This window comes from Vigna umbellata, chromosome 3 (assembly GCF_029865625.1).
Source record: "Vigna umbellata cultivar VRB3 chromosome 3, Vumbellata_1.0, whole genome shotgun sequence".
In the NCBI taxonomy this organism is placed as follows: domain Eukaryota; kingdom Viridiplantae; phylum Streptophyta; class Magnoliopsida; order Fabales; family Fabaceae; genus Vigna; species Vigna umbellata.
In genome coordinates this window covers 8,708,338-8,731,703 of record NC_142167.1, presented here as the reverse complement: position 1 = coordinate 8,731,703, position 23,366 = coordinate 8,708,338, and the positions used below count along the sequence as shown (strand labels likewise).

Sequence of the window (23,366 nt, the reverse complement as noted above, 5' to 3'; positions counted from 1 at the left end):
TTAGATCGTGAAGTTCAATTGGTACAGGAACGACTCAAGAACGTTGACATTGGTGAAAAAGTCAACATAAAGCAGAAGATGTTATAAATTGCTTGCCCAAAGATGACATTTATGGTTGCTCCTTTGCATAAAGTGAAAACCAAAGGTGCACAGAAGACTAAAGTTGCACGTCATGAGAGGTCTATGAAACATGACCCTTCATATTTTGAGCACGTTGACACTTTTCATTCCAGGACAGAGCTTTCATCACAAAAATCACAACTGAAATTGAAGCCAAAAGAAGTAATGCGAAGACCAGTACCGATGTTAAATCAATTTCATCTGATCTGTCATCCATACATTGTCGATGTTGTTGTCAATGGTCACTGCGATTATCGATGCATTGCTGCTTTGTTGGGTCTAGGTGAAGAGGCATGGCTCGTTATGCGACATGACCTTTATCAAGAACTAACTCAGTGGCGTGATGAATACGCAAAATTAGTAGGAAGCTACGATCGATTGGAAGAACTATGACAATCATTGCTTGTCCATGATCGATCACAGATATTTCTTATTGACCTCATAAACATTACTCATTTGTTATTTGGTATTTTTTCCATAAATACGTACCTTCAAACATTACAGGTTAATGCCAAGAAGTGGATGAAAATACCGGACATTGGCTATGTCATTGCAAATAGATATAATGTCATCTTAGTATGTTTGTCCTATGTTCAAAGTTTTACCATATTCCTACTATGCACTTCACCGCCTACTGATATCAAACAACATCGGATCTTATGCATTGGATTTGTTAATGGATGTCATTTCATACAGGTAAACTTCCATTTCTATTATTCTATAACCATTACCCATTATGATTCATTTACTAATATTAAGTTTCCAGGTTCAATTACAAGATGGTTGTCCGTTACCCATGGTGGACATCATTGCGTCAAACCATTGTTACCCAGAGGCGCGATCATGGTCATGATTTTATACACATAGGATGCAATCATTTATGGAGATAATGGAAGTGAATAGAACTTATGTAGATCTTGGAGAAGACTGAAATTAAGTTTGTTTTGTAGTAATTTATTTTTTCAAATGTAAATATTTTTTATACTTATTTATTGTTTTGAATCGATTGTCGTATTAATTGTCCCTTATTTCAATTGTGTCTTATTATATAATTTGATTTAACGCATTCAATGAATTAAAATTAGTCACAGTATGAAAACCATACATAAAGATCCTGAGATAAATATTCAAAGTATAATTAAGCATTACATAAATAAGCATTTCGAAAAACATATATAACAATGTCCTTTCAAGAAAATGATGCTCGTCCACGCACATGACGAGCACCTCTACCTACTACTAGTCTCATACTCCTCAACGGATCTACGAGCAACCTGGAGTGTGTAGCGCCCCAAAATTTTTAGGGTGTCATAGGTTATTCAAAAATCAGTAAAAATTTCAAACTTTAACGTAATGGGAAAACGTACTTTTGAAACCTCAATATTTAAACGTGCATAAAACATAATAGTTCTAAAACACTTGTCCAATGAAAATAACGAAGGAGCTAAAATAACTTCAATTACATTGTCTCAAAGTTCAAAAGCAATAACTGTAAATAAAATTCCCGTAGATTAGATGCTCTGTTATATCATTATAAACCTGTAAATTCTAATATGAACTTGGTTTTATGATATTGGCTTTAATTGTAACTTGGTTTTTGACTTTTAAGATACAGGTATGGTCCATTTCTTCTCTTTACAGAATGATCCCTAACTTTAGATTTTGATTACTGTAGTTGGGCTATTAGTTGGCTTCCTGAGTCATTTCTCTCATTCATATTTTGTTCTTAATAGGTTCGGGAAAGTTTGTCCTTAACAATTATTTGAACATATTTGTGATCTATAGACAATGGAACTTTAACATCATGATGATGAAACTATATATATTCTTCTGTGCTTATAATGCTTTGTGTAAGTTTGTTTTTCCTAGTTATAATTGAATCCATTTAATTTAATAATAGTACATATTTTGAATTTTCTACAAGGTGATGACTGCGTGTGCTTCTTTTGTCTATGCAGGCCGTTCCATCATTTCCCAGTTCATTTCCTCACCTATTTTCTGGAAAAGAGAATCTCCGTTGTTTAATTCCTTGTGCGATTGACCAGGTCAGTTGGACATCAATGCAAATATATGCTAGTTGATTAACGTGTATGGCAATGGCCAGATGTGATTACTGTGTATCTGAAAATTTGTTCTTGTCCAAATTCTCTTCATCCTGTAAATATTTAAAGAACAATGTCATAAAAAGAAAACATTTTCTTAATCTGTATTCATGGCTAAGTTCCAAATTATTCACTTTTGTTTAGAAGTAGTATATTCAAGGATTCTATCATAATGGATTAGTTTTGCCTGAAGAGAAATCTATACCCTGAAATATGTAGATGGATCATGTTGAGGCCATAACCTATTAGATAATGAAAAACCAAAATACATGTATTGGGTTTAATGAATATTTTTATTTTTGGAATGTTTTCCGCAGCTGCTGCTGTGAGACTTTAATTTCAAAATTTGAACTCACCATTCCAACTTGGTTGGCCTGTTAATGGCGATGATCCTTGTGGACAACCTTGGAAAGGCATTTCTTGCTCAGGCAACCGTGTTACATAGATGTATGGTCCCACTCTTCACTTTATATAATTTGATCATTACCTTTAAGCTTTGTTTCTTAATTTTAATGACTATTGTTTGTGACTTGTCAGTAAGTTATCTAATCTTGGACTGACTGGGTCGTTGCCTCTGTAAGATTAATGGTCTCTTTCCTTACATATATTCATTGCTATCATTGTGTGACCTTGTAAACTTTTGTAGAGACATGAGTGGCAACAGTCTTGGCGGCAGCATACCATACCAGCTCCCTCCATATGTGCAGCGATTGTATGTTTCAATTGACATGGGGTTGTAATCTTCAGTGTATTTTATTTATGATATGATTTATAACGTTCTTAGTTCTTTGTGTGCAGAAATCTTGCTTATAATAATATCACAGGGACTGTTCCTTACTCTTTCAAACTTGAACGCTCTTACAAACCTGTGTGTAATTTTCTTGTAAATTTATCATAGTTGTACTACATTGACCACCACTACAAACACCTAGAATAATTTTTTATTTTTTTATGCAGGAATCTTGGTCACAATCAGCTCCAGCAAGGACTGGCGGTTAACTTTCTTAATCTTTTTACCCTCTCTACATTGTGAGAATTTTTCTTGCCCTTCATCTGCATAAAAACTGTAGTCTAAATGGCTTTCAAGTTATTGTTACCTTTCTATTTTGTGAATCTGTAATACCCATTATTTAAAGCTCAAATTTTATGAATCTGTAATACCCATTATTTGAACAGACTTACTATTGGGTTACCTTGAAATTTTTTTTTTCTGTTTCTGTATATAAAATTTAGTAAAAAGGAATGAACTAGCCCTAACCCATAGAGTTTTCGGAATATTTAGTCTATGGGCTTTTTTAATAAAATATTTTGTTTGGTCTGTAGGTCTTTTTAGACCGAATCCACGTGAGTGGCCAAATCCTTTCATATGGGCTCAATTCACAACTCTACGTGTATACATTGTATAACTTGTCATGTTAGAAAATGATCAGTGGTAATTAAATTCGTCACTTAAACCTTTTACAGAAGGTACTTCAAAGAGTATTCTCTACATAATCTATTGGCGCAGACACTGATGTCCGATTTACTGTCGTGATCCTGGTGCCCCCAATGTCATTTCGATCTTTCCTCTTCCTCGCGCGCTTCACGAAACAGTACCACCGTCCTCATCTCTCCATGCGCCGTTCCCCACTCTCCTCTCTCCACGTGCCATCCTGTTCTCCCCACCACCACCCTCCCCATATCGACGAGCGCCTCGTCCTCGACCAAATTTCCCACCTTTTTCCCATTCCCACTTCCAAATCCCAAAACCCCGTTTCGAAACCCCTCAAACCGCCACAACCAGACGCGAAATCGGTGGACGCGTTTTTACCCGCCGAAGACAAACTGCGCGGAGTCTTCCTCCAGAAGCTAAAGGGCAAGGCTGCAATCGAAACTGCTTTGTCCAATGTTGGTGCTGACATGGACGTTAGCATTCTCGGTAAAGTACTGAACAATGGGAACCTCGGTGGTGAATCTATGGTTAGGTTTTTCAACTGGGCAATTAAACAACCAGGGGTACCCAATGATGTTGCTAGTTACCATGTGATTGTTAAGGCACTAGGAAGAAGAAAGTTTTTTGTGTTTATGATGGGTGTGTTGTGTGACATGAGAAAACGTGGCATTGATGGTGATTTGTTGATGTTGTCTATTGTTATTGATAGTTTTGTTAGGGCTGGTTATGTGTCTAGGGCAATTCAGATCTTTGGGAGCATGGATGATCTTGGGGTTCGGCGTGACACCGAGGCTTTGAACGTGCTTTTATCTTGTCTATGTCATCGTTCTCATGTTGGTGCTGCCAATTCTGTGTTGAATTCGGTGAAGGGGAAGGTGTGTTTTGATGTTGGTACATACAATGTGGTTGTTGGTGGGTGGTCTAAGATTGGTAAGGTGGGTGAGGTTGAGAGGATTATGAGGGAAATGGAGGCTGATGGGGTTGCACCCGATTGTAGGACGTTTGGATTCCTTATGGAGAGCTTGGGGAGGGTAGGTAGAATGGATGAAGCTGTTAAAGTTTTTTGTGGTATGAAGGAGAAGAATTGCCAACCAGATACTCCTGCTTATAATGCAATGATTTTCAATTTTGTGTCTGTTGGGGATTTTGAGGAGTGCATGAAGTATTATAATAGGATGTTGAGTGATAACTGTGAACCTGATCTTGATACGTTTGATAGAATAATTAATGCGTTTCTCAGAGTGAGGAAAGTGGCTGATGCGCTTCAGATGTTCGATGAGATGTTGAAGCGAGGTGTGGTGCCGTCTATTGGGACCATAACAACCTTTATCAAACGATTGTGCAGCTATGGTCCACCTTATGCTGCTTTGGTGATATACAAGAAGGCAAGAAAATCAGGGTGTGTGATATCAATGGAAGCTTATAAGATACTGCTTATGCGGCTTTCTGACGTAGGAAAATGTGGAACATTGTTGAGCATATGGGAGGAGATGCAAGAATGTGGGTACAGTTCAGATTTGGAGGTTTATGAGTATATCATCAGTGGTCTTTGCAATGTTGGACAACTGGAAAATGCTGTTCTTGTTATGGAGGAGGCTTTGGGCAAAAGGTTTTGCCCAAGGAGGCTAGTATTTAGTAAACTAAGCAACAGGCTGCTTGCTACAAAGAAAACAGAGATGGCTTACAAGCTGTTTCTGAAGATCAAACATGCCCGTTCACTTGAAAACGCAAGAAATTATTGGCGTGGTAATGGTTGGCACTTTTGAACCTGAGGCAAAGGTTTCCAAACCAAGTGTGCCAACTCATCTGGAGATCGCGTATTATAGTCCTCTTGCTAGAAGTTGGCTGAAGAGAAAAATGTCAGTTATCAATAACAAATTATACGGTTGAAGGTCTTTCAGAATAGACGCAGATAATCTATTTCCCTCACTGATGTAGGTACCACTCTCTATCATTAAAGGAACAGGAAATGAAGGACTCATTGTGAAGGCTGATATTGAAGATTTCTTAGGTACAATTCTATCATTTTATGTATATTAATTTGTCTGTATACTGTACATATTATAGTTGAAACACTTCATTGTTATGCTAGATAATGCCTCACTTTGTCTTGCTTGCTGTAGGATATCTTAGCATGTGTGGCTGATTAAATTGATTATAACCCTTTTTAGCTTCTGATGCAGCTTCTAGTCAAGTTTCCGCACCCTGAAAGACCAAGGGTGCAACAAATGCATCTCTGGATTATATCAACATTCCTGTCTCTCAGATACGGAAGGTAATTTGCTGAAGAAATCCTGAAATTTTATTAGATGATATTTCTGCTTCAAGTGTAAATCAAAGACCAGTTTTTGGACCATGTCAAATGATGTTCTAATTTTGTTATGAACATAGTTTCATACGGCTTCTTGGTACTTTTTCTCATAACTACTTGCATATTTTATTTTCTCCTTCTATGTGTTCACTTCTATGTAAGTTCTGATCATAATATATGTTGTGTTGCGTAAGCATGAGTGATGTTTTTAAATAAAACTATGTATTTTTACAGGTCCAGCTTCACGGCTGTTATTATCAAAGCAAACTATTCCTCATTACTATTTATCAGTGGATGCATGTGTTGATAAACTCATGAGGTGATTCCCCATAATCAATATTTGAAAGTTTTACCTGCCATACATATTACTTCTGATAATTGGAACACTTTGTCTACAGTTTGCGGTGCAAACTCAATTCATTGCAAGAAGCCTCTGGTGGCTCCCGCATATCGGTTGACCTTGTAATCAAGGTATTAGATTTTTATCTGACATTATATCTCTTCTTGTCTTCTTGGTTGCTTATTTGGTGCTTAAAAAGTAGGGAATGTCATTATCTTATCTAATAAATAATACTTGTGGAATGCTTTATGACAGTTAAAATCATATTAAATGACTTTTCTCTTATTTTTTGTTAGCTTAGAAATAAATGTCTAAGTGTTGAGTTAAATGGACCAATTTTTGTAAAAGGGACCCCTATTGTGTCTCTTTGGCTACATTACGATCATAGTAAAACAGAACCAAATTCCGACTAACTTTATTAAACAGATTATGCAGAATAAGAAAGATGTTGGGTGTTTTGCTTGCCTTGGATTCAATGTAAATTATTTTTCTGTCTTCCACCTGTGTGTTTCAACTAAAGTTATGTATTGCATCTAGTTACATACCTTCCATTCCTTTCTTATCTTTATTATAATAAATAGTCTGCAAAAGTCACACAAGTAAATATTTTCATAAAATCTTATTTATAACTAACTACAAACTAGAATAAAATTATAACAAAATGGTACTAACTCAACAATAAATAAAGAAAAGGAAGGTAATTGGTGTTGATTGAATAAAAATTAAGTGTACACAATAATTATCAGTTGTGAAAATGCAGAATGCAGTACAGTGAAATGGATTCTAGCGAAATGTTGTTACATGGCTCAACCTTCAAGGGGAGGGTTCAGCTATCTGACTTGCAATTGTGGTCCAAAATCCTTGTCTCACAAATCTCTAAAAGAGCTCTTTCAGCTTAAATCGGTTGTGTACGAGATATTAACTTAGTTATGCATAGTATGTCGTCACAAATTCAAACCTCATTACCAGCATTGTAAAAACAGTACAAGAAACTGAGTTTTATATCTTATATCAACTGTTTTTGATTTTTCTTATATCAACTGCAATCTCTTTTCTCTTAATGATTATCTTCGTGTGTCGCTGACTACATGAGCAGCTGAGAGGAGGGTCATTCCGGGATCAGGTGCTGAAGAATTCAAGTTTGGTTCTTTCATGTCTGTGACCCTCAGCTGTGATCATCGTGTTATAGATTGTAATCATTCAATGATGTTTTTTTTAAACTCAAAATTAAGCTAATTTTGTGGTAAAGCATGTCAACAATACACTTGTTCTGTTCAGGTGCAATTGGTGCGGAATGGCTAAAAGCATTCAAGGACTATATTGAAAATCTAGAATCCATGTTGTTCAATCGGGTATTTCTATATTCCCATTTGGGTTTGGTTGTTCTTCAATTTTTGATTGAAGAAGTGTTTAGTCACTAAGAATAATTTCTGGGGAAATGTGATTGTTTTTTATAAGAGAGGAGGGTAGATGAGGCATTTAATTTAAACCCACCAATTTTGTTCACAATAGATGCTGCCCCAGATACACGGCTGATTATGTAACAATTTTGTGCGAAGTTAATTTTATTTCATTTTTTAAAACGACTTTTAAACCACTAAAATTCCAATAATTAGAAGGACGTAGGTGGTTTCATTTTTTATTCAATAATCATCCCAACCAAATATAAAATTCGAATATTATTTAATTTTAATTTAATTTAAAATTTGACTGAAATGAAATCATTATTTTTTTAGCTTGATTTGAATTAGATTTTACAGTTTTTTGTAATTATAAAATTATTAAATATTTTCTTTATGAAAAAAAGCCAATAATTTTTTTTCTTACCAAAGATATTAAACATTGTATAGTGAAATATTATTTTTCATAATTTCAACTTTATTTTCTTTTTAGAAATGAATTATTTAATACAATTAAAATTATGATATAAATTTCAACGACCCAATTTTGACATCCAAAACTACAATTAAGAGGTAATTATATAATTATATCAAGTATACAAGTATAGTATATACTTTATAACATAATGTATAAACCTCCAAAGGTATCAAGTAGTATTTTAAAAGAAAAGAAAGTAGTAAATTAATGCATTACACGACTATCTTTATCTATATTAAATTATCCATACATGCAATTTTCATGGCCAACCTCAAATATGCTCTTCTCGATAACTCACATTATCTTCTGCTCGTGTGAAGTATACAATCATATGAAGTATATAATTAGAGTTAATTTAAAACTTATAAGTTTTAAATAAAAAGAAAATATACTAGCAATTCATAAAATAACTACCTAATTTTTACAAATCATACAATTTACATATAAACATAAGGCTCTCGTATCCTATTCATATATCAAGAACAACACACATCTCTGAAAGACTAATGTATTAATTAGCACTCTGAGACCATGCACATGTCATTGCTTAATCACTTTTGTCTCTTAGAAGCTATAACTATAACATGTTCAAGTTGCTCCATGATCCATAGAGCATGACATGATAAATTTTATGTCTCATGAGCTTGACTACTATCGACACTCTAGGTATGAACCTCCATCGACTATCACTACTGGTTATTTTCTCTTAGGTGAATCCAATTATTAGTAGAGTCAGGATGATCTCATTTTAGTTTCAATACACTACACATGATACAACCATGCTAGTATTACCACCCTAGAAATCATCACTACTTTATTCAATTCATATCAATCATGACAAAAACTACTAGATTTCAAAAATTTATATCATTTCAGATAAGTTAATTCTCGATTAGTGAAGTCATGTCTCGTTTAGCCAGTGTTCCCTGAAAGGGGACTAGCCTATTCATATCAATCATGACAAAAACTACTAGATTTCAAAAATTTATATCATTTCAGATAAGTTAATTCTCGATTAGTGAAGTCATGTCTCGCTCAGCCAGTGTTTCCTAGAAGGGGACTAGCCTAGAAACCATAATGCACGTCCAGTGACCACAACCTAGTGAGAATGCTACCTTAATGTTCTCTTCGTCTAGTGACCACAGCCTAGTGAGAAGGCCACCTTAATGTTCTTTGACTTTGCTTAAAACATTTTCACTTAACGACATACATGCTTGCCCAACGAGAAAGTACTGAGAATAAATTCTTTAAAAATTTGTCTAACAAGACTCTTTTGCTCAACATGGCAAGTACACATCTTACTCTTGCTTTTTTAGTGATTTCAGACTCGCCCAACTAAACTTTGTCTCGCTCACAGGTATACTCTTTAGGATTGCTTTTGATAAGCTCGTCCAACAAAGAATGACTCATCCAACAAATCAAAAAGTTGGAGCTCTCTAACTTCAAATTATACATTCTCACTTAAAAAGTTGTATGTTTGTCCAAAAAGTCTATATAATTATGCATGTTAGTTTTTATAAGAGTGTACTCTTGATCAATTTAACCAAGCTTTTTAATTATTTTCACTTGAAATATATATAAAACAACTTCAAACATATTTAATAAAGTTACATAACTAATAAACAAATATCATCATAGTTGACAACTCAAAATTATAAACCTATCAATCAATGTTAATTATTATTTATTATCTTATTATTATATGTTTCAAAGAAGTATTATTTTAATAAATTAACAATTCATATTGATATTATAAATATAATTAATATTCTCTAATAAATTTTGAATTTGTTAGTATTTACTTTTTAAAACAAATTTTGCTATCGGTAGCTGTTGTTTAAGATAATTTAAGTGGACATTTTATATGAGTGTAATTTTTTTATATATAATTATTACAGATTTTAACTTCAAGTTTCAATTAGAATATTTCTTTTACAAAAATCGCCATTTTTTGTTCTTAGTTTTTTTTATCAAACCCATAATTTTTTCCATCGAAACACCTAACTTCAGTCGCTACTCTTTTTCCTTACTAATTCTACTGCCTGTGATGTGAATGGCACCTCGATGACTCTCTCTCTTGGCCACACAACAAGAACCTCTTCCAACATTCTACCTTTGACATTCTTCCTGCGACACCACACGCATTCTCCACTGCCACGTCAACATGGCCGGTGCTGTGTCTTCTCCGCCACCGAGCTTCGCTCTTTCCATCGGAGACGACTACCGCAAAGAGGAGGAGAGCAAGTGCGCTTACCTTGTGGTAGCTCTCTGCCCTTGTCTCGTTTGCTTCGTGCTTCTCCTAATTGCGCTTTCCATCATTCTCGTTGTCAAATTTCACTTCTTTTGCCACACCCCTCTCCACTCCTTGCTTTTCAAAAAAAGCTGCTGATTCCCCGTCTGGGCTCTTTTTCCGCCTTACCCCTTTCCCCTTTTCATCATGAAAAGTTTCAGTTTTTGAACAATAGTAGGACATTTGCTAGTGATGCTGATTCTGGGCTTGAGGAAGATTGTGATGATAGAGGTGTCAGTGGTGAATCTTGTGTAGATCTTGATGAGGTTCATAGGGTATGCAAGGTGATTGACGAATTGTTTGCGTTAGATAGGAACATGGAGGCGGTTCTTGATGAATGCGGGGTTCAATTGTCGCATGATTTGGTTGTGGAGGTGCTGCAAAGGTTTAAGCATGCTAGGAAGCCGGCTTTTCGGTTCTTTTGTTGGGCGGGGAAGAGGCCTGGGTTTGCTCATGATTCCGGAACTTATAACTGCATGATGAGTGTTCTTGGGAGGACTAGACAGTTTGAGACAATGGTGGCATTGCTTGAGGAAATGGGTGAGAAGGGTCTTTTGACAATGGAGACTTTCTCCATTGCTATTAAAGCCTTTGCTGAAGCAAAGCAAAGGAAGAAGGCTGTGGGGATCTTCGATCTGATGAAGAAGCATGGGTTTAAAGTGGGTGTTGATGTGCTTAATTTCTTGCTTGAAAGTCTTGGCACTGCAAAACTCGGTAAAGAAGCGCAAGCTGTTTTTGAGAAATTGAGAGATAGATTTACACCCAACTTGCAAACATACACCATACTTCTTAGTGGTTGGTGCAGGTTGAAAAACTTGCTGGAAGCAGGGAGGGTGTGGAATGAGATGATTGATGGGGGATTTAAGCCGGATATTGTTGCGCACAATGTTATGCTTGAGGGGTTGTTGAAGTGTAAGAAGAAGTCTGATGCCATCAAGTTATTTGAAATTATGAAGGCCAAAGGTCCTTCACCCAATGTTCGGAGTTATACAATTATTATACAGGACTTCTGCAAGCAGAAGATGACAAGAGAAGCTATAGAATATTTTGATGAAATGGTAGATCAAGGGTGCCAACCTGATGTTGCGCTTTACACGTGCTTGATCACTGGGTTTGGGAGGCAGAAGAAAATGGATATGGTATACAATCTACTGAAGGAAATGAGGGAAAGAGGTTGTTCACCCGATGGGAGGACCTACAATGCTTTGATAAAATTGATGACTAGCCAGCATATGCCAGATGATGCAGTGAGAATATACAAGAAAATGATTCAAAGTGGCATTGAACCAACTGTTCACTCCTACAACATGATAATGAAGTCCTATTTTATGACAAAAAATTATGAAATGGGTCACGTAATTTGGGATGAGATGCATCAGAAGGGGTGTTGTCCTGATGATAATTCCTATGCTGTACTCATTGGTGGGCTTATAAGACAGGACAGGTCTAGTGATGCATGTCGGTATTTAGAGGAAATGTTAGAGAAGGGGATGAAAGCTCCTCAACTTGATTATAACAAGTTTGCTTCTGATATTTCTAAAACTGGGAATACTGTCATCCTTGAGGAGTTAGCTAGAAAGATGAATTTTGTTGGTAAGTTTGAAGTGTCTAATGTATTAGCTAGTTGGGTTGACATGATGAAGAATAACGCCAAGAGAGGAGAGCCTACAAAATCTGCTAGTCAGTTTATATGATTGCCTGATTGAATTTAATGTGACGAAGGACCAAGGACCTCTTTTGTCCAAAGGACATAGCATCACTGAGCTACCAATCTTCTTTGTATTCTAGTTATTGTCTGATATTCTTTTCTTCCCCTCCCCCTCAAAAAAGGTAAATCCGAGCTCTTTATTTTTGTAAATTGCTGCTGGTTGTGTTGTACAATGGCATGTGTTATTTTAAATGCAATCCTGCTAATTCTCGTTGAAGTCATTGTCTATATGCTGTTTTACATTGCAGTAATCAACAAAATTGATATTTCTGAATATAGAAAATGTATAGCTTGCTTTATAGTAATACTGGAGCCAACAATAGCAGATGTTTGCATAAGCTCTTTTTGTTGTACTTTTTATTCAATGAAAATACGAGTTGATTGGATCTCTTCCCTAAATTATTGTTCTATTCTGTGTATTTATACGAGTAATCCGTGTTAGCAAGGGATTTGGCGTTAAAAGATTAGTCTGTGATTAGATATAATAAGGAAGAACTTCCTTTACTTTCTTGGTTAAATGTAATCTATACAAAATTGGTAAATGGGATTCTAACATCGATAACCCGAACTCTGGGATGGTGATCTGATTATCATTTAGAAACCGAAACATGGATGAGTTTGAATTTATTAGATTATGAGCACGCTAAAAATATTGTAGAGGATAAAGTTTACAGAATAATTATATATCTTTTACAATATTTTTCTATTAATCCTCTTATTTGTTGACAAAAAAAATGTTTTAATTATAGTATGTTCTCAAACATTTCATGTATTTTTTATAAATTATAAAAAATTTAATGAAAATGTTTTAAAAACAGATATAGCGATGAAATAATCGAGATTCATAAAAGAATATCTAATCTTTTTTGTGGTAACTAGAAAGTAATCAGTATAGCTTAATTTTACAAATCACATTTAATTTTTAATATTATTAATTTAACATAAATTCTTAGTTAATTGAAAAGTAGTTTTGAAATAATATAATTAAATGGGACGAAAATAATCAAATGTAGCATAATATAGGTTTTCTTTTTAATGTATTTAGGAAAATTTGGTGTAGTATTATGGAAATAGATAAATTTGAAAAAAATTACGAGAATAGACAAGTCATGCAACTTCACATGATTTTGAATGGCAAAGTTGTGCATTTCCCCACACAACTTTTGCACAGTTTTTGTTTTGAGAGCTTTGAAAATAAATGTCGTTAATCTCTTCAACTACTTCAATATGATATAATAGAAATTTGTTTTGGGACAAGAAGACTTCCAATTTCAATCATAGAGTTGGTAATTGATTATTGTGTACTTGTAATTGATTATTGACAGTTTGGCAGGCCAGCCCCATAGGTCAATCTGACCAGCCTGACAGATCGGCTTCATTAAAAAAAAAGTTTGAACCCACATTGCGACACTTCATATTAAAATAGCCAACAGTCCAACCAAGGTTTGATACAGCTTGACCAAAGTCTGATATAGTTCAGCCAAGGTATGATATAGCTCAGCCAAGGTATGATATAGTTCATCCAAGGTCTAATATAGCTCGGTCAAGATATGAAACCGCCCAAACAAAAGCTAGTTTCAGCCTAAAATAAGCTTGGAAGTTCGTCATCAACTTGTTTTCATGTAAATAAAAAATAAAAATAATTCAGTCTGTTTCCATATGATATTAGACTTTCAAAGACAACCTGAGTTGTATCAGACCTTAACCAAGCTACATCAGACTTACTTTGGCTGAACTATGTCAAACCTTGGACGAGTTGCTTCAGACCTTGGTCGAGTTATATTAGAATGGACTGTCAGGTAGTGTTAATATTAAGTGTCGGGGAACGAGTTTGAATTTTTTTTAATGAAGTCGGGCTCCCGAGCTGACTCATAACACTAAAATTAGAAGTCGTCATACCCAAAAATGACATTGTATTAAGATTCAAACTTCAATGTAACGTAACTTTTAATCCATTACATCACATTAAAGTTGTTGGAGTGGCTTACAACTTTTAATTTCAATGCAATCAAAATAAAAGCCTTGTGAAAGTTAAGTAGAGAATGTGCGACTTCTTCATTTAAAGTCGTGTGAAGAAATTGTATATTCTTATAAATTTTTTCAAATTGCATCAAATTTGCTAGATTAAAAAATGTCAGGTCTTTTCATACCAATTTTTGGCCCAACATATCTATTTATCTAGGAGGGACTTTATTCCTCCCCCATGGATCTTGGAAGCATTCACTGTTAAATGGTAATAAGATTCAAAAGAAAAAATAAATTTGAAAAGTGGGTAAAAAGGACAAAGAGAAGAATAATGATAATTGAGAATTTTATTTTCATATATGTCGAGTCAATTTTAGATAGTTAACTATCAACTGAATGGTCTGACTCTAAGATTGATGACCACTTTAGGCCGAGCTCCTTTATGTCCAACTCCTCTGAGTCGAGCTCCTCTGGTGTACTCTTCTTGTGTTATCTAAATTATTTAGACTTTCTACTGAACTATTTGAGTTTTTTATGCACCTTACCGAACTAACTGGACTTCCCACTGAATTATCTAAACTTTTTATCGAATTATTTGAGTTCTTCATGTACCTTACCATGTTATCTGAATTTCTTATTGAATTATTTGGATGTCTTGTTGACCTGGAGACATAGTACACATGTTTTGTCAACCTTACTAGGCTAGGAATATAGTACATATGAGTTGGGGATGTGACTAACTATTTATCACGTAAAAAAAACTAATGACATTGATCATGAAAGATTAAATATCTGACTTTCTAGAAAAAGAATGACCTAAATAGAATAAAATTTGAAAAAAAAAACAAAAAATGACGCATAATTTAAGACAAAAATATAATTAACCCTAATTTGTTTACTTATATTCCTTTTGACACAAAAGAAACATGAGAAAATAAAACAGAAATTATGTTCAATAATTTTAGAATAAGAAGATCAAATGTTTTTATTTTAAAATAGGAGATAAAATAGTGAATTAAATGTACCAAAAATTGCATTTAAACTTTTTAATTATTTAAAAATAAATCATAAAGTAAATAACTTAGGTATTATTTATTATAATTTATTACTTGTACATTTTTTTATATTCTTCATTTAATTTTTTTTATTGATGCTTAAAATATCTATATGATACTAAAAAGACTAGCTTTTGTACAGAAGAAGTAGGATGAATAAGATCATTTTACAGTCTTTTATTTTATTTTATTTTATTGTGTATCTACCAATCAAGGTCCATTTTGTCATCTCCATTCATCACTGGTTCGATTTGTGGGATCGAGGTTAATTCTGACTCTAAGTTTAGGTCACAGTTTGGTCCTTAATTCTCCTTGTACTGTTCAATTAGATCGAGTGTCACTTGCAGAAGATACTCTGACGCTCAAGTTAGTGTTCATCTAGACAATTTGACAATAAATGCATAGTAAAAGTAATCAAATACGTGAATATCAAACATGTATTTCTAGACTTTCGTGATGGACTTCTAATTAGGGTTGACTCAATTATAGTCCATACACCAATAACCTGATTTAGAATTAACTTAATAACTCTCGATAACTAATCTTGTTTTTGGTCCAACCAATTAGTTCACCGATCGTTTCATTGTTAGATGGTCAACCGCTCAGTTCATAACTGACCGAACGACAGTACGATAACCTAATTAAATCATATATAAATTATTGGCGGATGAAATTATATAAATCATTCTTACTTTAATTACTAAAAGGAAAAACATTAAAAAATAACTGTAGATCTTTTATTTGTCACTTATTTTAGTCTTATATTATTTGAGAGCAGTATTAACATATGTTGAACTACTTAAATAATCATAAACTTTTGAATTTAAGAGAATTAATTCAGTTTTAAATATTTTACAATTTTAGATATTATTTATTGAATTTTAATCAAAAAAATGTTGTTTTAATAAGTGTTTAAATATTTTTTGTTATTTTTATCCAAGTTTTTGGTCGTTTAATATTTTCAATCAACAAATAACACCATTGTTATTCTTGTTTCATTAGTTTATTGGTTAACTCTTTTTTTTAATATTAAAATTAAATGATAAAATAGTTATATAAAAATAAAAAATATTTCGAGTAAATGTTTTGAATAAAAATTAATTATAAATGTTTAAATTTAGAAAATACTTAAAACTTATTTAAGTGAATTTATAAATATAGTGGAGGAAATCAATTTTTAGTTAAACTTTACGTTAAATTAAAAGCAATTAGACCTGGGTACCCATTTGCTAAAAAAATGTATTTTCTTCTTCTTTATATATGTTAAGTTTTTATTAAAAAAACATCAGTTTGTCAAATTAAGTTACCGATATAAAAAAAAATGTAAAGGGGTAGAGATGGTTTATATTAAAAAAATATGTAAAAATTCAAAGTATTTAGTTGAAGAATTTTCTTTTTCTGGAAATGATTGTGGAGAAAGTATTACAAACAAATGCATAAGATTATTTGAATAATTTTAAAATGAAGCAAAGAAAACGGTCTCATTTTCACTCTTTAAGGGTTTGTTTAGTCAAAATGAGAAAAATAAGATAGTATAAAAGATTGAAATAAAAAAATAACAAAAATACGTGAAAATTGCAAATATTGAACTGAAGAAAATAATAGAGTGAAAAAAGAAAATTGGTAAGAATATTACTTTTCTATTATTTTCCTATTTTTTTCATTCCAATCAATTCTCCAACTAAATTTATCTTATTTGTTTTTACACTCACCCCACCAACCAGACGACGCATAAGTTCGAAGGAAAAGAACCCATCATACATTCAATATGTAAAATATTATTTTTCGCAATTTTATGACTTAAAATAATTATTACAAAAATTAATAAAGGATTAAATATGTTTTTACTCCCTATACTATCAAGCGTTTTTGGTTTTAGTCCTTCTTTCAAAACTAAGATACATTTTAGTCCTCCTTCTTAAGGAAACTTTGATTTTAGTCCTCCAAAACTAACACCATTAAAAACCAACTGATGTGACTAACGGTAGACTGACACAATATTTTTTTGTCAGAGTTTATCACTTTTTCTTCCTTTCTCTATCCCTCGTCTCTTCCTTTAATCCCAAAACACAAAACAGTAAAATCTTTCGGTTAAGCTTTTCTCTCGCATCTCCCATCATCGGTCAGACAGCCACCATCATCAAAACCACGAACGCTGGCCCTGAGAGAAGAACCCACACCGATACCAGAGGACTCTTCTAGGATCCACTGCCATTCTCCGCCAAAGCCATTGCCAACGCAAGCAGAATCCACGTGACCACGTCATTGAACCGCCATTGCGGTCTCCCCCACTCTCGTGGTATAGCACAGGTTTCTTCAGTTATCCCAAGAGACCGAGAATGGCACAAACCACCAAGAGAAGGGTTCTGATCTCCTAATGCCAACTGAAAACTTAAGGTATGACTTGGATAATGCGAACTGAAAACTGTGTACATCTTGAAAACTGCTGCTGCTTCAGGACTCTATCTGGCTTCCAGTTTGAAATCCTTATACTATCGTCGCTATGTCTAATCTTTGTGTTTTTATATAAACATCAATGTCTATTGTATCACAACCATTTAGAATCATTTTCCATTTCCCAAATATAGTCCACATTTTAGAGTTTTTTTTTTTCTGTAACCGCTATACCTTGGGAAAGTCATTTTCCTTATTGCTAATTTTATCCTTTCACTTGATGATGCTTCTATATGGTATTGGAATCAATTGAAACTCAGCAACCTTTTGTATGAGGCATCACTGCTACCGGCCAACTTATTAAAATTTTCTATTCCAAAATCTTGATTACGAGCAGTGTAAGCTTTTGAATACAAAATATGTCGCAGGTTGTCATTCCTGGGCAGATTAGCAAGTCCTTTGCCAGTGTTAGAGTAGAGATACAAAAATCAGTTAAGTGTAGAATTTCCCAGGTAGTTTTCAGCTTAATTGCTAGGGACAGGCATGGCAAACTATGTCTTGGTCAGACAAAAGTTAAACCTCCAGTGAAAATCAGGCACACATTATTTTCTAGTAGGATAAGAGTTGCTGATGAATATAAAGATGGGTTATCTGATGAAGATGAAGATCTCTGTCCTGTTGAATGTGTAAGAGAATTCACCACTGATGAAGAGTTCAGCAAAATTCTGGAGAAGTCTAAAGGAATTGGATCTTTGGTGGTGGTAGATTTCTTCCGCACCTCTTGTGGAAGCTGCAAGTATATAGAGCAGGGTTTTGCAAAGTTGTGCAAGAAATCTGGCGATCATGAAGCTCCGGTAATCTTTCTAAAGCATAATGTAAGTATCTGTTTCCTCCATATAGCAGACAAATATTTATGTTCCTATATTCTGTACAACAGTTTTATTTAGATTAATTTTTCCATACAGTAAATATTATTACACTATTAATTAATCAAAACTATTTAATATTTGATTTTTAAAGTAATTATTGTAAAAGGCAACAAGTTTATACACACGATAACATGTAATTGGAAGACAGTGTCATTAACCTCTGCACTATCAGCGTATGTTATATTATTTTATTTTCCAGGTCCTATTAAGATTTTATTTTGAGTAAACATTGTATATGTGACCATTTGAATGATCTCTATTAGTGATAATAAATATTAATATTATGTCAAAACTCATTAGTGATAATTTGTAACTAGTTTATAGTGCTATGTAAAGTTCCTTACAGAATAAAAGTGCATAAAAGTTAAAGTCTTTATTTGTGATGTGTGTGTTTCCTGTCTCCCTTTTACAAACCTCTTTACAGTTTGCGGAGAAGAAATTCACGATCAGCTAATATTTACATTCTCGAAAAAAAGATTCATTATGATTTTTAGGAGCGTAAAAAAAAAAAATATATATATATATATATATATATATATATATATATATATATATATATATATATATATATAACAGTTTTATCCTAAATTAAAATTAGTTCCTCTATAATCTATTTATAGAAATTATTTCATATTACATTTTCCAAAATTTGATTTCTAATTTATACATACTAATTCTAATTTACAAAGGAATTGGGTTTTTTTTTTCTTCCATAGAAATTTATCCGACGAGAGCTTTTATCATTGTCACTCAAACTAGAGGCTTTATTTGATTAATTATTAGATTGAACATGTTAAAAGTTCATGTACAAAGACTCTTACTACGCTATTGCTTGCAGGTAATGGACGAGTATGATGAGCAGTCCGAGGTTGCTGATCGACTTAGAATCAGGGTATATCTCATTTATTGATTACTGATTATCAAATGAAACTTAATCTTCATATTGACATGGCTAAGCATCAACCATGGGTTAATCTAAATGCTTGTTGTCCAACTTCTTTTCAATGTTTGCTGTCCTCTGGTATCGGTGTGGGCTCTTCTCTCGGAACTGGCGTTCGTGGTTTTGATGATGGTCGCTGTCTGATCGGTGATGGAAGACGCAAGAGAAAAGCTTGACCGGAAGATTTTAGTGTTTTGTGTTTTAGGATTGAAGGAAGAGACGAGGGAGAGAGAGGAAAAAAAGCTGATAAATTTTGACAAAAAAAATTGTGTTAGTCTACCGTTAGCCACATCAGCTGATTTTTAACTGTGTTAGTTTTGGAGAACTAAAATCAAAGCTTCCTTAAGAAAGAGGACTAAAATGTACCTTACTTTGAAAGAGGGACTAAAACCAAAAACGCTTGATAATACAGGGACTAAAAACATATTTAACCCATTAATAAATCCATCAAATATAACAAATATTCATTTCACTTCTCAATATTTTATTTAAGTAGAGCGGTAAATTTATTCCTTGAAATTGCCTATAAACTTCAATTTAATTCTAGAATTTAAATAAATTAAAGTGAAATTCTTGAAAACATTTTTCTCTTGCATTTATTTTGATTTCAGGTACATCCTAATCATTAAAATACAATTTAATTCTTTTAAACTATCAGAAGCTTTTACGATATTGACCACATATTTGCAAGCGAGAATGGCCAAATTGAGAAACGAAATAGAACCAAATGCGCAGGATATATTGAAATACTTTGGTAAATTGATGATAAAGTCAGTTGACTTACATTTAACCACACAAGTATTATATTGAATTGTGCTCAAACGAGATAGAGTCTACTGTAAAAACTCAAGAAAACTGCTTCCAAGAACGGAACCACTAAACAAATTGATCCAAGCATGTACCTGAAATGAAGAAGCAGGAGGGTTAGGCAGGTTTGGCAATGGTAAAAAACTACTAACATATACAGTTGCACATCAAAACCTAGAAACAACTGGGTATACAATTTCATGGTCTTTCTACATCTTTTGTGCCGAGAGGTAGAAACAGTTAAACAATGCCAATAATTTAAAGTTAAGATGAAAATGGAACCCAAATAACTTAATAAAGCTTAATGAACAGTGTTAGTCCATGCATCCCAGCGAATTTTTCATAACCATATAGATATCATGTCAGAAAAAGAAAAGAATATGTATTAGGTCCATGGGGAAGACACTTCATTAAACTGGCAGAGATCTGTAAATTAAAAAAAGTAAAACAGGCATGAAATGGGTTCCAATGTTAATGGATGAGAGGGTGTGGTAATGTATGCAAAGTGTGCCAATGTCTGTAAACAATTTAGCACTCAGATGTTTGTGTTGAAAGGTTGAGGTTCCTCAAGGAAATTATTTAGACAAGATATCCAACTTGCAACCTATTTGTAAGAGAAATCTCATAATGAAACTACAAAATGAAAAAGTCTACACTATTGATAAGATCAACACTAAATTATACTCTAATAATAAGAGTTCCTTGTCAAGTAACATAAACCATGTACAAGACAACATTCCCAATAATCTCTGTTAAAACTTGAAAAAGATAAGTTGATATAAACTCATTAATTACATAAGAAACCAGATGACCAATAAAAAATTATTCACTTAAGGGTTCCTAATAAAAAGGAGAAATGCTACATATATCAATACATTCTTTATCAATAGATTGAATATGCACACTATCAGAGACATATGCAGACAGAGACAAGTAATTACCATTATCAAGATCAACGGGAAGCATTAAGAGCCATCATCAGGTTCTGTCCTCCAGGTAAGTACGAAACATTCGGCGACTTTGCAAGCGTGGAGGCTATTTCCCGGGACGCTTCAATCCTCCTGAGTTCAATCAGCCCCATTCCAGCCGAGGCAGTAGCGTCGGAGATTAGCTTCGCCGCATCGCTCTCTCCCTCGGCACGGATAATCGCGGCCCGCCGCTCCTGCTCGGCCTTCATCACCACGAACTTGGACCGCTCAGCCTCCTGCTGCGCCACCTGCTTCTGCTCCACCGCTCGCGAGAACTCGCTGCCGTAGGAGAGGTGCGTGATGGCGACATCATCGAGAACAATGTTGAAATCCTTGGCGCGGCGAATGAGACTGTCGCGGACGAGAGCAGAGACCTGAGAACGGTCGGTGAGAAGCTGATCCGCGTTGAACTGCGCGACGACGGCCTTGAGAACCTCGTTTCCTATGGACGGAAGAACCTTCTCATCGTACTCAAGGCCGAGGTTCTTGACAATCACGGGGAGCTTGCCGATTTCAGGACGAGACAGGACGCGGAGTGTGAGGTTGACCATCTGAAGGTCTTTGGTGCCGGAGATGGAGGAGAAGGTGTGAGGGCGCGTGCGGATGTCGAATACGTAGGGTTTCTGGACCCACGGGATGAGAAAATGGGTTCCCTCGCCGACGGTTTCGTCGAGAATGCCTCGGAACCTGTCGAAGAGGACGGCACGCTGACCGCCGTCGACTGTGTATAAAGAGGACGAGAGGGCGGTGGCCGCCACGCCCAGCCCGAAGGCGGAGCGGGCAAGATTAGTCAGGAACGAGACTGCGGCTTGGCTGCTACCCATTACAGAGAAGGGTTTAGGGTTTTGGAGGGTTTTCCTCTGTCTTGATTAGCTCGATGGGTTATGTTATGGAGATGGAATTCTGGCTTGGAGAGAAAGTAATATTTACTTTATAATTTATATATGTATTTTGTAACTTTATAATGACTGTTTAAATCTTATGTTTCAACAACATTCACCTATACTTAATGAACTTAATGTAATAAAATAAAATTGGTCAATATATCAAATAAATATATATAAGGTAATGGCTTAAGTGATGTAAGATGTAATAAAATCCTAGTAAAATAATACAAAATAATGAATTAAATTCAGCACATAAAGTAACTTTAAATTTAAACATTTATTTATCTTCATTCTAAATTACAAGCTTAATCCTATAATTTTCATTCAAAGTATTTTACCATAAGCTAGTTAAGGAATTTCATCATCACTTTAAATTTTCATAAGCAGAACATTGGAATCATTAATATGTTTAAACACTAGTCCCCTTTTGAGCAAAACATCCAATTTATTTTTATTTTATTTAAATAAGGCATATGAGAAAAAGAAACTGTGAAATGTACCACGATATCAAAAGAAAGAACTTAGTTACGAGGGGTGTGATAAAAAGTTATAAGTTTAAAAAATATAAGTAAAGTTTTTAAGTTTGATGCGAGTATCCAAGAAGGTTAGGGAAACTGTGTTACATAAAAAGTAAAGGTTAAAAAAAAAAAACAAATCCTAGTAAAAGAGTCATAAAGTATAACTTTTTTTGTTAGAATTTTTTCAACTATGGAAAGATGTCTAAAGGAATTAAAATTACAAGATAATGAAAATAAAGTAGAAGAAACCAAATTACATTAACGTGTTGGAACTTTGGTAAAAGGTACGAGTGTTCTTCTTTCCGTCTCATTCCACTGCACGTCCTCTCTTTTGAGACTACTGTGTTCATTCAATATATACAAAAGTTTGTTTCTCCTAGTTGTGTGTGAGAATACGTGTTATTGCTACATTAGAATTGGTTTCTATTTTGTGAGTTCATGTGGCAGTGTACATCCCTCGCTTAGTTCATTTGGATAGTGTGGAGACCTGTCACCTTGGTAGAATAGAAACTTGACAGCTTCGCAACATAGCAATCCGGTCTCAGTGATTTAGAAGCACGACAATTTAAGTCAGCAACTCAGTATATCAACAGCTAACAGGTCAATTCTGAATAGGTCGGCTCCAACTAGTCAGTCTCCATTAGCTCCGCACCAACAACTCAGCAACCCATCAACTCCACATCTAATAAGCTCGACAATAAAACCTGAAGTTTCCAAGGATA

The 23,366-nt window shown here is 34.2% G+C and overlaps 3 protein-coding genes and 1 pseudogene across 11 annotated transcripts; 3 read left to right on the top strand and 1 right to left on the bottom strand.

Moving 5' to 3' along the window:
* Positions 1-3,640: 3,640 nt before the first annotated feature.
* Positions 3,641-7,653, top strand: LOC124843242 (Pentatricopeptide repeat (PPR) superfamily protein). Of its 8 annotated transcripts, none has more exons than XM_088108105.1 (6): positions 3,641-5,513; positions 5,593-5,665; positions 5,838-5,929; positions 6,200-6,284; positions 6,364-6,436; positions 7,402-7,653. In XM_088108105.1, exon 1 carries the CDS (start codon positions 3,771-3,773, stop codon positions 5,418-5,420), a length of 1,650 nt encoding a protein of 549 aa, XP_087964231.1. In that variant the 5' UTR covers positions 3,641-3,770; the 3' UTR covers positions 5,421-5,513; positions 5,593-5,665; positions 5,838-5,929; positions 6,200-6,284; positions 6,364-6,436; positions 7,402-7,653. The 8 variants fall into 8 exon arrangements, with proteins under 8 accessions (XP_087964231.1, XP_087964234.1, XP_087964235.1 ...); XM_088108108.1 differs by having other exon boundaries at positions 5,826-5,929; XM_088108109.1 differs by having other exon boundaries at positions 3,641-5,665; positions 7,402-7,459; positions 7,584-7,653.
* A 2,529-nt stretch (positions 7,654-10,182) lies between these two features.
* On the top strand, positions 10,183-12,398 carry LOC124843244 (pentatricopeptide repeat-containing protein At3g62470, mitochondrial-like). The gene has a single exon (XM_088108409.1). The coding sequence runs from the start codon at positions 10,248-10,250 to the stop codon at positions 12,165-12,167; it is 1,920 nt and encodes a 639-aa protein (XP_087964535.1). The 5' UTR covers positions 10,183-10,247; the 3' UTR covers positions 12,168-12,398.
* A 4,881-nt stretch (positions 12,399-17,279) lies between these two features.
* On the top strand, positions 17,280-19,902 carry LOC124831306 (thioredoxin-like 4, chloroplastic). Its single transcript, XM_088110467.1, has 2 exons — positions 17,280-18,470; positions 19,363-19,902. The coding sequence occupies exons 1-2, from the start codon at positions 18,015-18,017 to the stop codon at positions 19,432-19,434; spliced, it is 528 nt and encodes a 175-aa protein (XP_087966593.1). The 5' UTR covers positions 17,280-18,014; the 3' UTR covers positions 19,435-19,902.
* A 301-nt stretch (positions 19,903-20,203) lies between these two features.
* Positions 20,204-22,149, bottom strand: LOC124824671 (prohibitin-3, mitochondrial pseudogene; annotated as a pseudogene). Its single transcript, XR_015785162.1, has 2 exons — positions 21,213-22,149; positions 20,204-20,366 (listed from the first exon to the last, which is right to left on the bottom strand). The product of XR_015785162.1 is annotated as a prohibitin-3, mitochondrial pseudogene (transcript).
* Positions 22,150-23,366: the final 1,217 nt, after the last annotated feature.